The sequence below is a fragment of the Alnus glutinosa genome, chromosome 2 (genome assembly GCF_958979055.1).
Source record: "Alnus glutinosa chromosome 2, dhAlnGlut1.1, whole genome shotgun sequence".
Lineage (NCBI taxonomy): Eukaryota > Viridiplantae > Streptophyta > Magnoliopsida > Fagales > Betulaceae > Alnus > Alnus glutinosa.
In genome coordinates, this window is record NC_084887.1 from 34,330,206 (window position 1) to 34,345,890 (window position 15,685).

Genomic DNA, 15,685 nt, shown 5'->3' on the forward strand with positions numbered 1-15,685 from the left:
AAAACATTGTTACGGGTCTACAGTTCTATAAAAAGAGGACTTCATATTAAAGAAGAAGAGTATTGCTCTTAAAGCAATAGGAGTCTAAGAGCACTCACATTGGATCATGTATATTTCAATCTAAAATAGCTAATTAAAACTCACTTTATCTAGTTTAACTATTGGGTTTTAAAAGGCACACTCCATCTGATTATCTATTCTTAACTCTATACTATTTTTTACTCTTATTTTATTCTTTTTATCTCTTTTTTACTTTTTGTCATTTTATTTCTTTTACTTTTTGTATGTAGAAAACAATAAAATAATGGATAGATTGGTGAATAGTGCAACTCCACATGTAGAGTTGCATTATTCACAAATCTACCAAAACTCTATTTTAGATTTTGCATAGATAATCCAATGGAGAGATTTTTTGTGAGTTTGTTATCTATTATAGATTTAGAAAGGCTTTTACATGATCCGATGTGAGTACTCTAATAGGAACCTGCGTTTATGTAGAATTAGGAGTTTCGTATTTTATTTCAAGTTAATTTTTCTCTTGTAATTTTCTATATAAACGCACCAAGTTTATTAATAAAGGTAATCAAAGAAGTTAATTATCAATTCTAATAATTTTTTTGAAAAGTTTAGGGTTTTTCAAACTACCTCTATTTATCCGCTGCATGATTAATAAATTAGGCACGTAACAAACATTTTCGAGTATTTTTTGCTACATAAATTTTGGCTAGCCCAATATAAGTACCTTTTAAAAAAAATTAAAAAATAAATAGAGGGAAATGTTAGACTTACACCCAAGTCCCACACCCTGACGTGCCATTACCACATCCGTGCCAGCGTGATCTGTGGTGGGCAGTGTCGGTGTGTTCCGGGTGCGGGCGGTGTCGTGGTGGTTCAAGGGAAATCACCATCCTTTCTTTCAAAGAAGAAAACGAAAAAAAAAAAAAAAAAAAAAATTATAAATAAGGAATTTGATGTGGTAATGCCACGTCAAGATGTAGATATTTGGATGTGGAGTGTTGGGTGTAAGCCTAGCATTTCCCATAAATAAATTACCCCATGTTTAAGTACAAACAAACAACATCGTTCAAACGCCTTATTTTTTATTTTTAATTGAAGTAATGTTTATTGCACAATTCTTATACAATTCTAACATTTTTTTTTTTAAATCAACCATTGAATATTTATGATCTACATATAAGAAAACAAATATAATAATTTATTATTAAAAAAAAAATTACCTTTATTTTATTACTTTTCTTTCCTCTGGGTTTTGGTTGGCTGCCAAATGCAATTTCAAACCAACTACGTGATGTCCAAGTCAGCAATAGTATGTTTTCCTCGGCTACTCTGCGCTGAAAACTCGCCAATCTTTTTGAGTGGATAGGATGAATCGCTTTGGCCTTTTGTTTCTATTATTAGGATTAGGGAATAGGGAGGGAGAAGGCACATGTGGATGACAATGGGAGTTGGCCCACTGTCTTTTCGACTCTTTTTTCTGTCGCAATTAATTCCAACTTGCCAAATATCTCCGTCTCCACATATTCCACCCACCCACTTTAAGTAGATGGTGCATAATATGCTAAAATAGGCTATGGCCGACTTCGTGCTAAAATAGGCTATGGCCGACGAAATAGGCTATGGCCGACTTCGTGCTAAAATAGGCTATGGCCGACTTCGTCGGGAAATGTTACGTGTTATTCATTTGTCTTTATTTTATCTTTTTAAAATTGGTATAGTTTTTAAAATTATCATTTGATCAAAATTTAAAAATAATCTATCATAAATTTAATGATAATTTTAAGAGTCACATTAATTTTGAGATGATAAAAAAAAGACAATGGGATGATATGTAGCATTATTCGACTTTGTCTTACCTTACCCCCCATTTCTTTTTTTCTTTTTTCTGTTTTTTCTTCTTTTTTTTAGTCCACCTCTGTCCAAATTGTCAACGTAAATTAGTTACAATTTGATTTTTAACTAAATTTTATAAATTAGTCTAATAAAATAATATGTATTCTTAAAACACATGAGGAGTATATACATTTTTATTAATATTACTTAAAAAAATATATATATTTTTCTCACGTATTATGAAACACGTATCATTTTATTAGACTGATTTGTAAGAATTGTCTACAATCTAGTTTGCAACTTATTTATGCCAATCTAATATTATATTTGTTCGTCTCAAAAATATATATAATATTTTTTGTTATTGTCTTCAAATATTTATCAATTTAGGAAGATTATATTATATGCATCTTACTTTATTAAACTTTTTTTGTCATTTTGTAAAAGTATCTATTTTGAAATAGAAAAAAAGAAAAAGAAAAAAGAGAGTTGTCGATTAAAACAGCAAAGGACTGAGAATAGTTAATAAGAAAAAATAAAAATAAATAAATACATTTTTAGTCCTTGTCATTTGAGGTTTTGGCAAATAATTTTTTATGATTTTAAAAAGTGCTTAATTACTCCCTAGAGTAAAAAAATAAAAAAATTATTCATATTAAAAAAGTTGATAAAATCCTTTAACGTGTCATATCAACTTATCAAGTAAAAAAACGAAATATAAAATATATGTAAAAAAAAGCTATTTGTTATTTACAATAGATGAGAATTTTCAAGTGACACTTATTTTAGGAATATACTTTTTTATTTTTATTATGGAAAACAGGTTTGAATAAAAGAAATTAAAATCAAATTTAAAAATGATATGTTCAAATTTAAGGATAACAAGAGAAATAACTAGATAAATATCTTCATATTTTAAAATATTTATCTATTTTAAGACAGTAAAGATACACATAAAGCAGATGAACTTCACGAACGATGGATATGAATGTAGCCAACTTGAGACAGCTACGTTTCAATTTTCATAGATTTTGTCACCGTACACTTTCTTTTTCAAGGCCAAGCAAAGAGTTCTCCCGAGACCAAACCGGTAATTTAACCAAAAGACAAAATACTCGCCAGTAGACCGACCTTTCCCCGATTTTTTGCCGATTTCTTCCGATAGCCACTACTCACCAGCCAGGCAGCCGTTTACTTTGAGCGTAGAAAGTAGAGACATATAACTGGAAAGTTATTTCAAGACAAATGCTACATTTTTTATTTTATTTTTTTAAAAAAAAAAAATTGGTTTTTTTATGGAAAATTTTTGAAAAATATATAGCATTTTATTTATTTCAAGCCGGTCAAATTCCACGTCAACATCCCGATTCTATCTAACCACGCGGGGGTTGGGCCTCAGTACGCCAAAACGTCATACGTGTTCAAAATGGCCCCCACAACCAAAAAGTGATGTGAAAAAGGTAACCCTCGCCGCCTCGCGTCAGGACAAGCGTTTGTTCCCTATGACCTGGATCGCACGTGTCCACTGCTCTACACGTGTGAAGCACCTGCTGGACTTTTCCGAGCAACGTACGCATCTTCTTCTAGTGGCTGAGGTTTTTTTAATTTTTTTATTATTATTATTTATGACAAAAAATTTCAAGGCAAAACTATTTCATGGGCCCCTTTTTAAGCATAAAATTTTCATTCAAATTGAGTTTGAAGTAGTTTCTTTAACTTAGTCTATAAAAATATCATACATTCTTTTTACATTTGAAAATCATATGTTTTTTTAAATATCAATGATAAAATTAGATGAAAAATTATTTAAAAAGCATCTATTTTTCACACTTAAAATGAACACTTTGGATGAAATCTTTATCTAATTCCTAAAAAGAAAAACTCAAACAGACCTGTGCAAAGCACCTCCCATTTAAGTCGAGTTAAATTCGACTTCGCCACTGGTGTAACACATCAGAATTGTTTATACCAGAAAAATTTGAACCTTACTCCCAATGGAAATGCCACAAAAATTAGGGCTCTTGTTGTTACCGTGCACAATAATAAGAAATATATGAAATTGAAAAAAAAAAAAAAGTAAGAGAAAATCAAAACACAAATTTACGTAATTTGATACTGTGTCTACATCTGTAGGAATACAATTATTTCAATAATAATTTAGAGTTACAGTATAACATATTTATAACAAAATTTACTGTATGAACATATATAAAAAATTCTATAATGCTTTTTATCGACTAACTACTGTACTAATACTTTTGTATTTTATTAAAAAAAAAAAATACTCTTGTATTATTTTTTATATTTTAAAAAAAAAAAAAAAACACTTAAAGTACCCTTGTCAGTCGGAGGTTTTTTGTTTTTTGTTTCTCGGAGCTGTTTGTGGCTGAGGTTTTTTACTCGCTAGGATGAGTTTTTCTGGCACCGACACGTGTACCAAGACAAAAGCTGGCCTGCTGGCGTAGTATCTTTTTCTTTACACGTGTAACGCTTTGGTCCGACAATGAAATTAGGGAATCAAAAAGATAAAAAGGGTTTACACATCATCAGATAGATTTAATCCCACTTAGCTGTGACAGAGTTTCTATCACCAATTTGCCACGCTTTGACACGTTTGAGAATTGAGTTTCTCTCGAGGATCACACTCAATTGATCAAATGGTGGACCCATTGGGCATTTGCCAACCAAAATATCTTCCAGGGTTTTTCATTTACTGTTATAAGATAAGACATGAGAGGATAAAATGGGCTTTGTCACCTGCTCACATAAGTGAGAGTCACCTACTCAGATGACTATCAAAGGACAAATTTTAAATTTTTTTAGGTTAAAAAACCAAAAAGAGGGTTTGGGTATGGTTCTTCGTTCCCAACAAATCATTTTCAATTATATACATATTATATCCACATTCTACCATCATCCTATTGGGGTGATGTGACAATATTTATTCGTGATTTTTTTTTTTTATCAAAAAAAAATGATTAATTCAAGAGCTAGTAGATATACCCAATAAGATAAAGTGTAATATTTTACATTATTAATTTAAAAATATGTACTTCTCACGTATTAAGAAATATATCAATTTTATACATTGAACTGAAATAAATTTATTTCCATCCAATTTGAAACTTAAGATGAAACCCGAGGGGCCAATATGGATTGAGGTGACGGGTGGACTGGTGTCAAGAATTTGGGGCTTGTTTGGCAAATAACAGAACAGAGTAGTGGGTTGTTAATTTTGAAATTAGTAAAAAGTGATGATGTGATATAAAATAAAAAGAATTTGTATAAAAAAGTGAAAAAATTTTGTATTGTAGTGAATTTTTTTATTTGAATAGTAATAAAAAATTATTGATGTGATATAAAAAATGAAAAAAGTAGAAATGTTTTGATGTGAATTGTTGTTAGAAAAAATAAAAAAAGTACAGTAAATAGTACCAAACACTATCCTGTTCTGTAACCATGCTTATCAAACAAGGCCTTGTTCTCCATCAACCCAATTGGTGAAGCATCATACCTGATTTTCCCAATTCCCTATCCATGAAAAGCCCAAACCCATCAACTATAGGCCTCAAAAGTTGTTGCTGTTCTACTTAGCATCATTTTGTTAATATGAAGGAAACGTTTTTGTGGGCGAATATTGTACATGTAAACACATATATGCACGGATTAAATCATCATTTATTCTAAAAGAGTTGATATAATTATTTAAATTATATTCTAATACTTTTCATCACATATGAGTTCAAACTCCCTTTTAATAAGTGAAGTTTAACACATGAAATATTTAATTAAATGAATAGAATAGGGGATGATTTGTGAAGTTAGAGTTCGAACTTTTAAAATAGGTGATGATTTAACATAGTATTAGAGCCAGAGATTCTGAATTCGAACTCTAACTCTGATACTATGTTAAATCATCATCTATTTTAAAAGTTTAAGCTGATAGAAAATAGTAGACTTCATCATTTCAATTAAAAAAAAAAAAAAAAAAAAAACATTTTACCCCTCAAAGGTTGACCATTTTTTTACTTTTACCTTTGATGTTTAAAAAGTGGCAATGTTCCCAACAAAGTTTCTAAAATATTCAATTTAAGCACTCCATTAACTATTTTTGTCTTCTTTAACAAAAATTATTAAATGCCCATTTCTTTCTTTCTTTTTTTCTTTTTTTTTTTTAAGCTTAGAGGTGGCCGTAGCGACCCCATGGGCCAAAGGGGGTGGCTCGATCTCCCCCATTTCGACCAGATGGGGTTGGATTGGCCAACCCCTTGGTCAAATGGGGTGATTCGAGCCACCCCTAAATGCCATGGGCCAGCCACCTCCCCTCATTTTCTTGTTTTAATATTTTTTTTTTTTAAAAAAAAATAATAAATAAAGGCATTTTGGAACTAACACGTGTATATATGGGACAATATTAAAAAAAATTTACCAAAAAGTGCACGTGCAAATGTGTTATTTTCCTTCAAAGAATATGAAAAATGCCTAACAGAGTGCTTATATTGAAAATTTCAAAAAATTTGTTGGGTTATATTACCACTTTTTAAACATGGAAGGTAAAAATGAAAGAAATTTGTCAAATTTTAAAAGGTAAAATGTATTCTTCCTCTAAAATTATATTCTAACACACATATGTTGATGCCTTGGCAATTGCCTTTGGTCAAACGGCCGTCCCAAGATTATCATGGCATTATAATATGGAGGGAGTATGTAAGCACACATATTACTCTCAGAGGTGTTTAAAGTCAACTCTATTATGAGACTCTCGTGTAATTTGTGATCTCTAGTTTTACAATTAAATTAAGGAAAAAAAATATATATTTAAGGCGCCCACCCCCTTTTTTTATTATTATTATTTTATTATAATCGACATGTATCGCTATCTTATTAAAGCCTAACGGTATCTGTCAAAATTTGTAACGGAATTTGATTTCAGGGGGCAATTTGTAAATTAAGCTAATAACATAGATTTCTAAATCAATTTTGATAATAAAGAACACAATTTATAATTTAAGTCAACCACAATAACCAATAATATAATTTTCTCTAAAATTAATTTGTTCCTATCTGTTTGTTCTTAGCAAAAATAGAAGTTGGATCATCTGTCGGCATATTGTTGAGGTCGGCTGAGAAATCACCCTGATGTCAATCATCTTTAAGCAGCTCATACGCTGTTACCACAAATTTTCCTTTCTGAGCCCAACTTTTGTTGAATTCTTTCTTGTGTTTTTCTCTATCTTTATACCGGAATCAATTATATGTTATACTTTGTCACTATGTTTGAGCTTAGCCCAAAATAATAAATTTGCTCTAGAAATTGCTGAATTGTCACCTTTGCTAGTTTATGAACAATCATATATGACATGCTTCACTCTCTATAATCAGAGACATTTAAGTAACATATTTGCATTCTCAATCAATTGGCTATATCGACTTTAAGATTGTCCTTTCATCCGCAAAGCATTTACAACCTTCATATAATTCTTACCTGCATTTTTAAATACATGTTTTAAAAGATAAAGTTTTCCTCCGAGATAAATTAAATGAATTTCTTTGATACATGAAAATTTATGTATTTTAAAAGAGTAATGATTCATTGCCACCTTTTAATACAACTTTTCACCACCTTGTCTATGTGGCAAGGTGGTCCCCTATTACTTTTTGAGTTTTAAAAATAAAAGAATAATGATTCAATGCCACCTAAATATACAACTTTTCACCACCTTGCCTATGTGGCAAGGTGGTCCCCCACTACTTTTTGAGTTTTTTTATTTTTTAAAAATAAATTAAGGTGAGGGACCACCTTGCCACATAAACAAGGTGGTGAAAAGTTGTATATTTAGGTGGTAGTGAATCATTACTCAAAATAAAATAAAGTGGGGGACCACCTTGCCACATAGACAAGGTGGTGAAAAGTTGTATTAAAAGGTGGCAATGTATCATTACTCATTTTAAAAAGAGTAATGATTCAATGCCACCCAAATATACAACTTTTCACCACCTTGCCTATGTGGCAAGGTGGTCCTCCACTACTTTTTGAGTTTTTTAAAAATAAATTAAGGTTAAGGTGAGGAACCACCTTGCCACATAGACAAGGTGATGAAAAATTGTATATTTAAGTAGTAGTGAATCATTACTCTTTTAAAAATACATGTAACGGTAATAAATATAATAAACTATAGCTTTATAAGGAAAGTATTGAATAAGGTGTTTAGGTACGTAATGATAAGTTAATTAGTTTTCTTTTTGTTTTCGAAAAAAAAAAAAAAAACTTTATAAGTTTATTAGTTGAACCACTTTCACTTTAAAGTGTCTCTTTTAAGTGGAGGAAGAAGTGATGGTCACTTTCCCTTGTCCAAATCACCGACTCTCCCCTATTTCGTTTACTTCGAGACACCGCATCTTTGCGCAATAAAAAATTCATAATTATGAAAAAAAAAAGAAAAGGAAAAAGAAAAAGAGGGCCTCCTTTGGTCCCTCATCCATTAAGGAATATGATTCCTCCATTTTAAATAAAATAAATGTTATCTATTTTATGGTCAGAATTTAAAGTTAATAAATTTAACGGTGTACATAATTTTACATAATTTTAAATTTAATTAGATGTGTTAATATTAACTTCATATACATTGCTAGATGTATCAACTTCAAATCCTGACATTTTATTTAAAATGGAGAGGATTATATTCCCATTCAAGGATAGGATGCAATCATCCACCTGTGCAGCCAATTCGAGCATTTGTTCGAACATGTACGAATTACGATATGAATACTCTGTCATATAAATTGGTCGTATTGCAGTTTATTGCACTCGATTATCAAAGAGTCACATATTATCAGAATTTTCCTGACTTCTGAAATTTATAAGTTATGTGCATCACTCTTCTTTCAAATCTTATTGTGAGGGTGAATTAGGTTTATTGGTCTTTAATATAGTATCAAAGCAATTTTCATGGGTTGTTGGGCAATTTCTCATTGCTATTGTCCACGTGTTTGGTCATAATGCCATACGTGAAGGGGCATATTAAAGAATCTCATATTGTCACGATTTTTATGACTTGTAAAATTTATAAGCGGTTGAGATTTGCATATAAATCTAAAATAGAATAAAAGCAGAATAGTAGAGTCTCATATTGTCAAGGACTGTGTTAGAGCCGATGCTGATCAAATGGCTGTGAGCAACGGCAGCGTCAAAGCCGGCGAACGGCAACAGGGTGGAAGGCATCTTGGTCGTGGACTGATTCGCCTGGATTGGACATTTTGGGTTGAATTAGGTAGCCCCGACTATGTGCTGTTGGCAGGCAAATCACCTGAGAACTAGTTGGTGGCGCAATAGGCTGACAAAGAGTTGGTCGATGGGTGCTCTTCTCTATTTGTTTTTGTTTTTGTTTTTGTTTTTTTTACATGAGTAAACCCAAAAATACATTGGGGCTGAAAACATAAAATACTGGAATCCACAGGAAAATAGCTCTAATACCATGTTAAGATTTGTATATAAATCTAAAATATAATAAAAGCAAAATAGTAAAGGAAGCAATAGAGAGAAAAGAGACAGAATTTACATGGTTCGGTCTATGACTTACATTCATATTATAAAATTTAAAGGCTACATTGTGCTCAATAACTTAATTATTTACAATACATAAATCCCTATTTATAGATGAATAAGTCGATCTATACAAGTAAACTTAAATCGACTTGTACAAGAAAACACAAACCGACCTAAACTAAAGAATATAAATAAATAATATTATATTTTGAATACATTCCAACATAAGTTAGGCCCATTGACATTTGAAACCCACCATAATCCTTGCTTGATGAAATCGTCATGGCGTTGAAAGTTTTTGCAATGGTGTGTGGTCGATTGATACGGACCAGAATTTGAGACCTCCCTAGACGACTTCTGGTATGGCCTACGCCATATCCATCATAGCCCACCCAATAATTTATTTTATTTTATTTTTTTTCCTTTTAAGAACCACTAACATTCCTTGATTGTTCTGAAATTTGAAGTTTTTGAAACGTTCGTTCGTCTGAAATCCCATTTCAAACGCGCAAACTTGGTAAGATTTTGTAGTCAAAGTCGAGCACCTTCCACTTTGTTGTGGTTTGTTTCTTTTCTTCTTCACATAATAATTACCCCCAACAACAAGTCATTACCAGCGCCACACGGTTCTGTAAAATATCATGGCGATTGCTTGTGAGTTTCTGTAATTTGTCATGTTTATATGAATCTCTCTTTTTTTTTGGAATTGTATGACTTCAAATAATAAAGCCAAACACGCAACCTTCCATGAGTTGCGGCAGTTTTTGTTTATTTATATTTAGTCAATTCTTGTGCCAGCGCCAATTAAATGTTACCACATAGGACTAAGACATCCCATTGTAAAAACATCAAGAAGGAAGGAGCAGGTTTGGGTAAAAATCTTGTTAGGACCAATAGGATCAACACTTTAGGCTGCTTAAGACAGGTGAGCTGACGTAATTTGCACAGAAATTCAATCAACTTAATTATAGTGAACCTACGACAAAGGCCCTGTTTGAAATTCTTGTTCTCCCTTTTTCCCTTAACTTTCTTGCCAATCTTGCGGACAGGCTTTTGATAGGATGCTGAAAAAAAAATTAAGGCCAAGTGCATTTTACAAGATAGCAAGAGAATTTTAACTTTTTTATTTTATCCCTGTGCCCAAGCCAAACATGTACCATTGATTTTTTTTTTTTTTTTTTTCTTGTCAGGGGTAAAATGGAAAAGTTGAAATTTCCTTGCTATCTTGTAAAACACGCTCAGTCTTAATTTTTTTTTTTCAGCATCCTGCCAAAAGCTTGTTCGCAGGATAGGCACAGTATGAAAGTTAGGAGGGAAATGGGTGGGGAGGGAAGAGAAATTTCAAACGGGGCCAAAATTTTTATTGAAGGAGAGGTTGTGGGTCTATGGCACGAAGCCGTAGAGAGTAGGTCGTGGGTTTCCTTTCACTTTTTTATTTTTTGAATTTTTTTTATATGATGTATAGGTATAATGAACAATTTCATTCAGGTGATACGCTTTCGTTAAAATTAACAGAAAATGCTAATAGATGGAGCAAATTGAAAGTATAACACTTTAGGCTGTTCAAGACAAGTAAATCCAAACAACCTGCAAAAAATACAAACAGCCTAATTATAGGGGACTCATGCCGAAAAAGAAGGACCAAAGGTCCAAAGGAGAACGAACGCTTGAAAGAAGTACTATACTGTTGATGAGCTTTCACCCAGCATTTGGTAAAGCACATGATTAAGAAGATTTATTGACGAGGTCACATGTTTTGTTCTTTCTTTCTTTTTCTTTTTTTTTTTGGTGAAAAAATGGTTATGGAATTGAAAGGCAATGGCTGAAGATGTTTTGTTCATCATCATCATCATCATCATTATTATTATTATTATTATTATTATTATATATATTTTTTCCATTCTTCTTATCTGTCTCTTGGGTCAAACGATAAGAGACTTCTTCTTAACCCAAAAAATGCTCATCCAATAAAAGCTGGTCAAACTGCCAAAAAACCATTAGACTTTAACAGTTACATCCTGGGATTTATTAAGAAATGAGAAATGTTCAGTTGTACATTCTCATCTCATCTTTATCTATGCAGACCAATAATGTGAGAGATAGTAAATAGAGTATAGTGAAACCCTATTTTTTTAACAACATTAATGGTCCACGTAGACAATGATGTAATAGGAGTCAAATGGGAGTATACAAACAAGCATTTCTCTTAAGAAATTAGAAATATTCTTAGAACTATTCATGGGAAAAATATTCTAGAAAGACCTCTAGATTTTACAAATTTTGGTATTTGTATATAATAAAATATAATTAAAATTTACTTTTCCTTGGTTAGGCCTAACTATACTTAAACATATTAATGTTTGGATTAAATTTAAACATTATCTCCAATTAGGATATTGGATGTATGATGTTGTGGTATTCTTCTATTGGTTGGTTTTCCATCTTTTTCGTCACTTCCCGAAGAAACATCCAATGGCAATTCAATAAATGATTTATTTTTGAGCTATGTTCTTCTTTACTTAAAAAGGAGAATAAGTAAATAACCGTTGCTTTTGCAAGTAATTTTGGACGTTATACCTATGTTTCTTTTGTGCTATTCTAAAATTGATATAATTTTTAAAATCATCATTTGATAAAAATTCAATAATAACCTATCATAAATCAAATGGTAATTTTAAAAGATATATCATTTTTAGAATCACACATGAAGAACACAATATGAAGTCTAGAATTATTTTGCTTCCACGGTTCCACCAAAACAAAAAAATAACAAATACTATAAAATTGAAAATAAAAAGGAAAAGGGCAAATATATATATATGTATGTGTGTGTGTGTGAGAGAAGCCCCCTGAACTAATAGTCGATTTTAGAATAGTCCCATAAATTTTCAACTGTATTAATGTTACAACTACTAAAGAGTACAAAAAATGCAACTTTTGTCAAAATATTCATATAATACCCTTATTCTCTTAAAAATTAAAATAAAAAACTATTTAAAAAAATAAAGAAAATTTAAAAAACTATTAATATAAAACTAAAAATTTAAATAAATTTAAAAAATTTTAAAAAAATAAATTAAAAGAAAACTTTTTTAATTAAAATTTGTTAGTAAGAGTGACACATGTCATCATTTTATTGGTATTAACGTTGACATTAACAGAATCCGTCAATTATTTTGACAGAATTTGATTACAATGACTAAATTGTTATTTTTTGCCTACCTTAAAGACCTTTAAATTATTTTTTATTCTGCAATGAGTTGTTTGTAATTTAAGCTAAAAATAATAAAAAAAAAAGGTTAGTTTTTTTTTTATTTTTAAGTTTTTAAGAAAATATGGGTATTATAAGAATATTTTGATAAAAGCGACATTTTTAGTACACTTTAATAGTTTAATTAATCACATTAATACACTTAAAAATTTAAGGTCTATTTTAAGATAGATTGTTGGGTAAAGGCTTTCAGTTTTTTTTTTTGATATTTCTTTCCAAAGGAAAAATAGGTGGGCAAGCCCATGGAGTAGTAGTACTCGAACCCCACCAAATCAGTCACACATCATTGAGTCGGTCCTTCAACGCGTGTTGGACAAAAGAGAGATGATCGGATTACAACTTCTTTGTACAACTTTAGCATAATCTACTCACAATGAGGTAGGGCCCATACATGTAGGCTTCACCTCATTGTGAGTGAAAGTTGTACCAAAATTGTGAAGGGGTTGTATATTTATCATTTGCCTGGACAAAATGCAAGCCTTTTTCTTTTTCTTTTTTTCGTTCAAAACGAATTATGGGCCACGTAATTCCATCACCAACGTGTCTTATTAGCGTGTAAATGACCCTCTCTTTGAACCAACCAACCATTTACATGAGCCCTTCTCTCTCTATCTCTCTAAGAGGAAAAGAAAAATACACATTGTGATGGCGCACTGATGACTCTTTCTTGTCCGCTTTGCTTCCTCTGGTTCCAAACGTCTCCAGCCGGCCAAACCCAATTCACACACTCCAAAATCACAATCATCGTTAGCGGATTCTAGCTCTTAATTTGGATTCAAACTCAGCCTCGAATTCCATCGGATATATTAGATGCGAGCTGTGAAAAACATAGGCATCGACAGGTCCCGATCTGCAGGAGGATTCGAGTTCCTTGTTCTTTTCATCTTTTCGCGAGGTGGGTCGGTCTGGTTTTGGGTATAGAATCGTGGGTTCGATCTGGTTTTCCGATTGGATTGCTGGGTTTGTTTCAGTCGGAGATTGGTTTCAGGTTCTGGGTTCCGTTTGAAATGGTCTATTACCAAAACTCAATATCGGTCTGCAAGTCTGTTGACCCATCCATAGCCATGTCTGACACTAAATCAAGGCTTAGCAATCATTTTCCTAGGAATAGAAAGACACCCAATTCGCAGAATTGTTCTAACATCCCAGTTTGTGATCGATCTCGATCGGCGGCGATAGATATAGTAATCCTTATTGCTGTTATTGGTGCTTGTGGGTTTTTGCTGTTCCCATATATTAGGTTTGTGGTCGTTGAGCTTATGAAAATTGTTGGTGCTATTGTTTGTTTGGTTAAAGAGGAAGTTTCAGGTGCTCCGATGATATATGGTTCTATAGGACTTAGCGTTTGTTGTGCCGCATTGGCTGCCTGGTTGGTTTTGGTATGTACTAGTCGGAAATGTGGGAATCCGAATTGCAAGGGGCTGAGGAAGGCTGCGGAGTTCGATATTCAGTTGGAGACAGAGGACTGTGTGAAGAATTCGACTAATTTGGTTAAAGATGGAGGCTTGAAGAAGGGTCTATTCGAATTGCCACGCGATCATCACCGCGAATTGGAGGCAGAGCTTAAGAAGATGGCGCCACCTAATGGAAGAGCAGTTCTTGTTTTTCGAGCGAGGTGTGGGTGTTCTGTTGGTAGATTGGAAGTTCCGGGGTCAAAGAAGTATCGGAAGATCAAAAAGTAGAATTGATGTGATTGGTTCAATTCAATAGGAAGGATAATCAGCATACAGGAATAGCCATAATGCAGTGAGAAGGGCCTTCTCCTGATTGATCTCTTTCGAACTTTACTGTCTTTAAATAAGTTTATTGAAATAAGTTGTAAGGATTATATACAGCTGGTTATAGTGGGGAATATAAGAATCTTTTAATTTATTATATTTTTAGTATATTTAAAATTGCTTTATGCTTTAAGTTTCTATTTTAAAGGTATGATTTTTTCATTATATTCCAGTTTACTGAAATTCTTTTGGATGTTATGATTGCTCTTAAAGTTAGAAATGTTAAGCTGGAATGAAGTAAGTTTCAGTATTTTAAAATTTAGTTAATAATTTCCTCACAGAATTCCCACTGAAACCAGGTTCAACTTGTTATTGTTGAAATTTTCAGAAACTATATTCAGAACTTCGTGGTACTATACATCATATAATTACAAAGTGATGTGTGGTCGATGGTCTAACTACTGTGATTGATGTGCTTGGACATGTAAACAAGCATCGTTTTATGTTTCTGTTATGCAGATGGTAGTACAGAAAGCTTTTCCATTTGTTGATTTGCGTGAAAAGGGGCAAATTTAGATGGGATCCACATTAGGATCACTACACTGGATGGAAACACATATGTGGTACGATTCATTCTGTCTACCGATGTTTGTATCACTCTGCACAGCTAACTATGATTTCCAATCAGATCGTATCATGTTTTGCTTATAATTATTATATGCTTTTGGAAAGCTTTAACTGATGATCCAAATTCCTTTGATTATTCGATAACTTAGTTGATAATGTATGCATTTTCCATTGATTATTAAGCGATTGAATAGCAATCATCAATTGTCAAGACATTCTACAATTGCAGTCTAAGCATGATAATATAAGGATATTCTGAGACTTTCATGGGTCTGCATGAATTTAATCTTTTAAATCCCTTAGTCAAGAATAAAGAGTTCTTTCATGATGATATTTACTTCTTGAAGTGTACTGCCTTGTTCTAGGTTGCTTACCAATGATGGCTTATCAAGTTCTTTATGTTGTATGTGGACATACAAAGTTCTTTGTTCTCTCCTTCTGTCACGGGGACTTTATCTTTAGAGTACCAGAGATGTTTATATTTGAAAAATCTGGTGATGTTATGATTTTATATGTAAGAAAGTTTTTTGAAATTTAGGTTGCTTTTTTGTTTTTGTAAGATGGATAAGTTTTTATTCCCTCGGTTTGCAAAGAAGGTTTGAGTATGAGATCCAATCACTTGGAGAAGTCGTAATTATTTTACAACCTATACTACTGTTACAGTACAATTAA

General features: G+C 32.0%; 1 protein-coding gene across 1 annotated transcript; it reads left to right on the forward strand.

Annotated features, from left to right (window-relative positions):
- The first annotated feature begins 13,245 nt into the window (after window positions 1–13,245).
- LOC133859694 (uncharacterized protein At5g19025) lies at window positions 13,246–14,543 on the forward strand. The gene has a single exon (XM_062295202.1). It carries the CDS (start codon window positions 13,676–13,678, stop codon window positions 14,348–14,350), a length of 675 nt encoding a protein of 224 aa, XP_062151186.1. The 5' UTR covers window positions 13,246–13,675; the 3' UTR covers window positions 14,351–14,543.
- The last annotated feature ends 1,142 nt before the right edge of the window (window positions 14,544–15,685 follow it).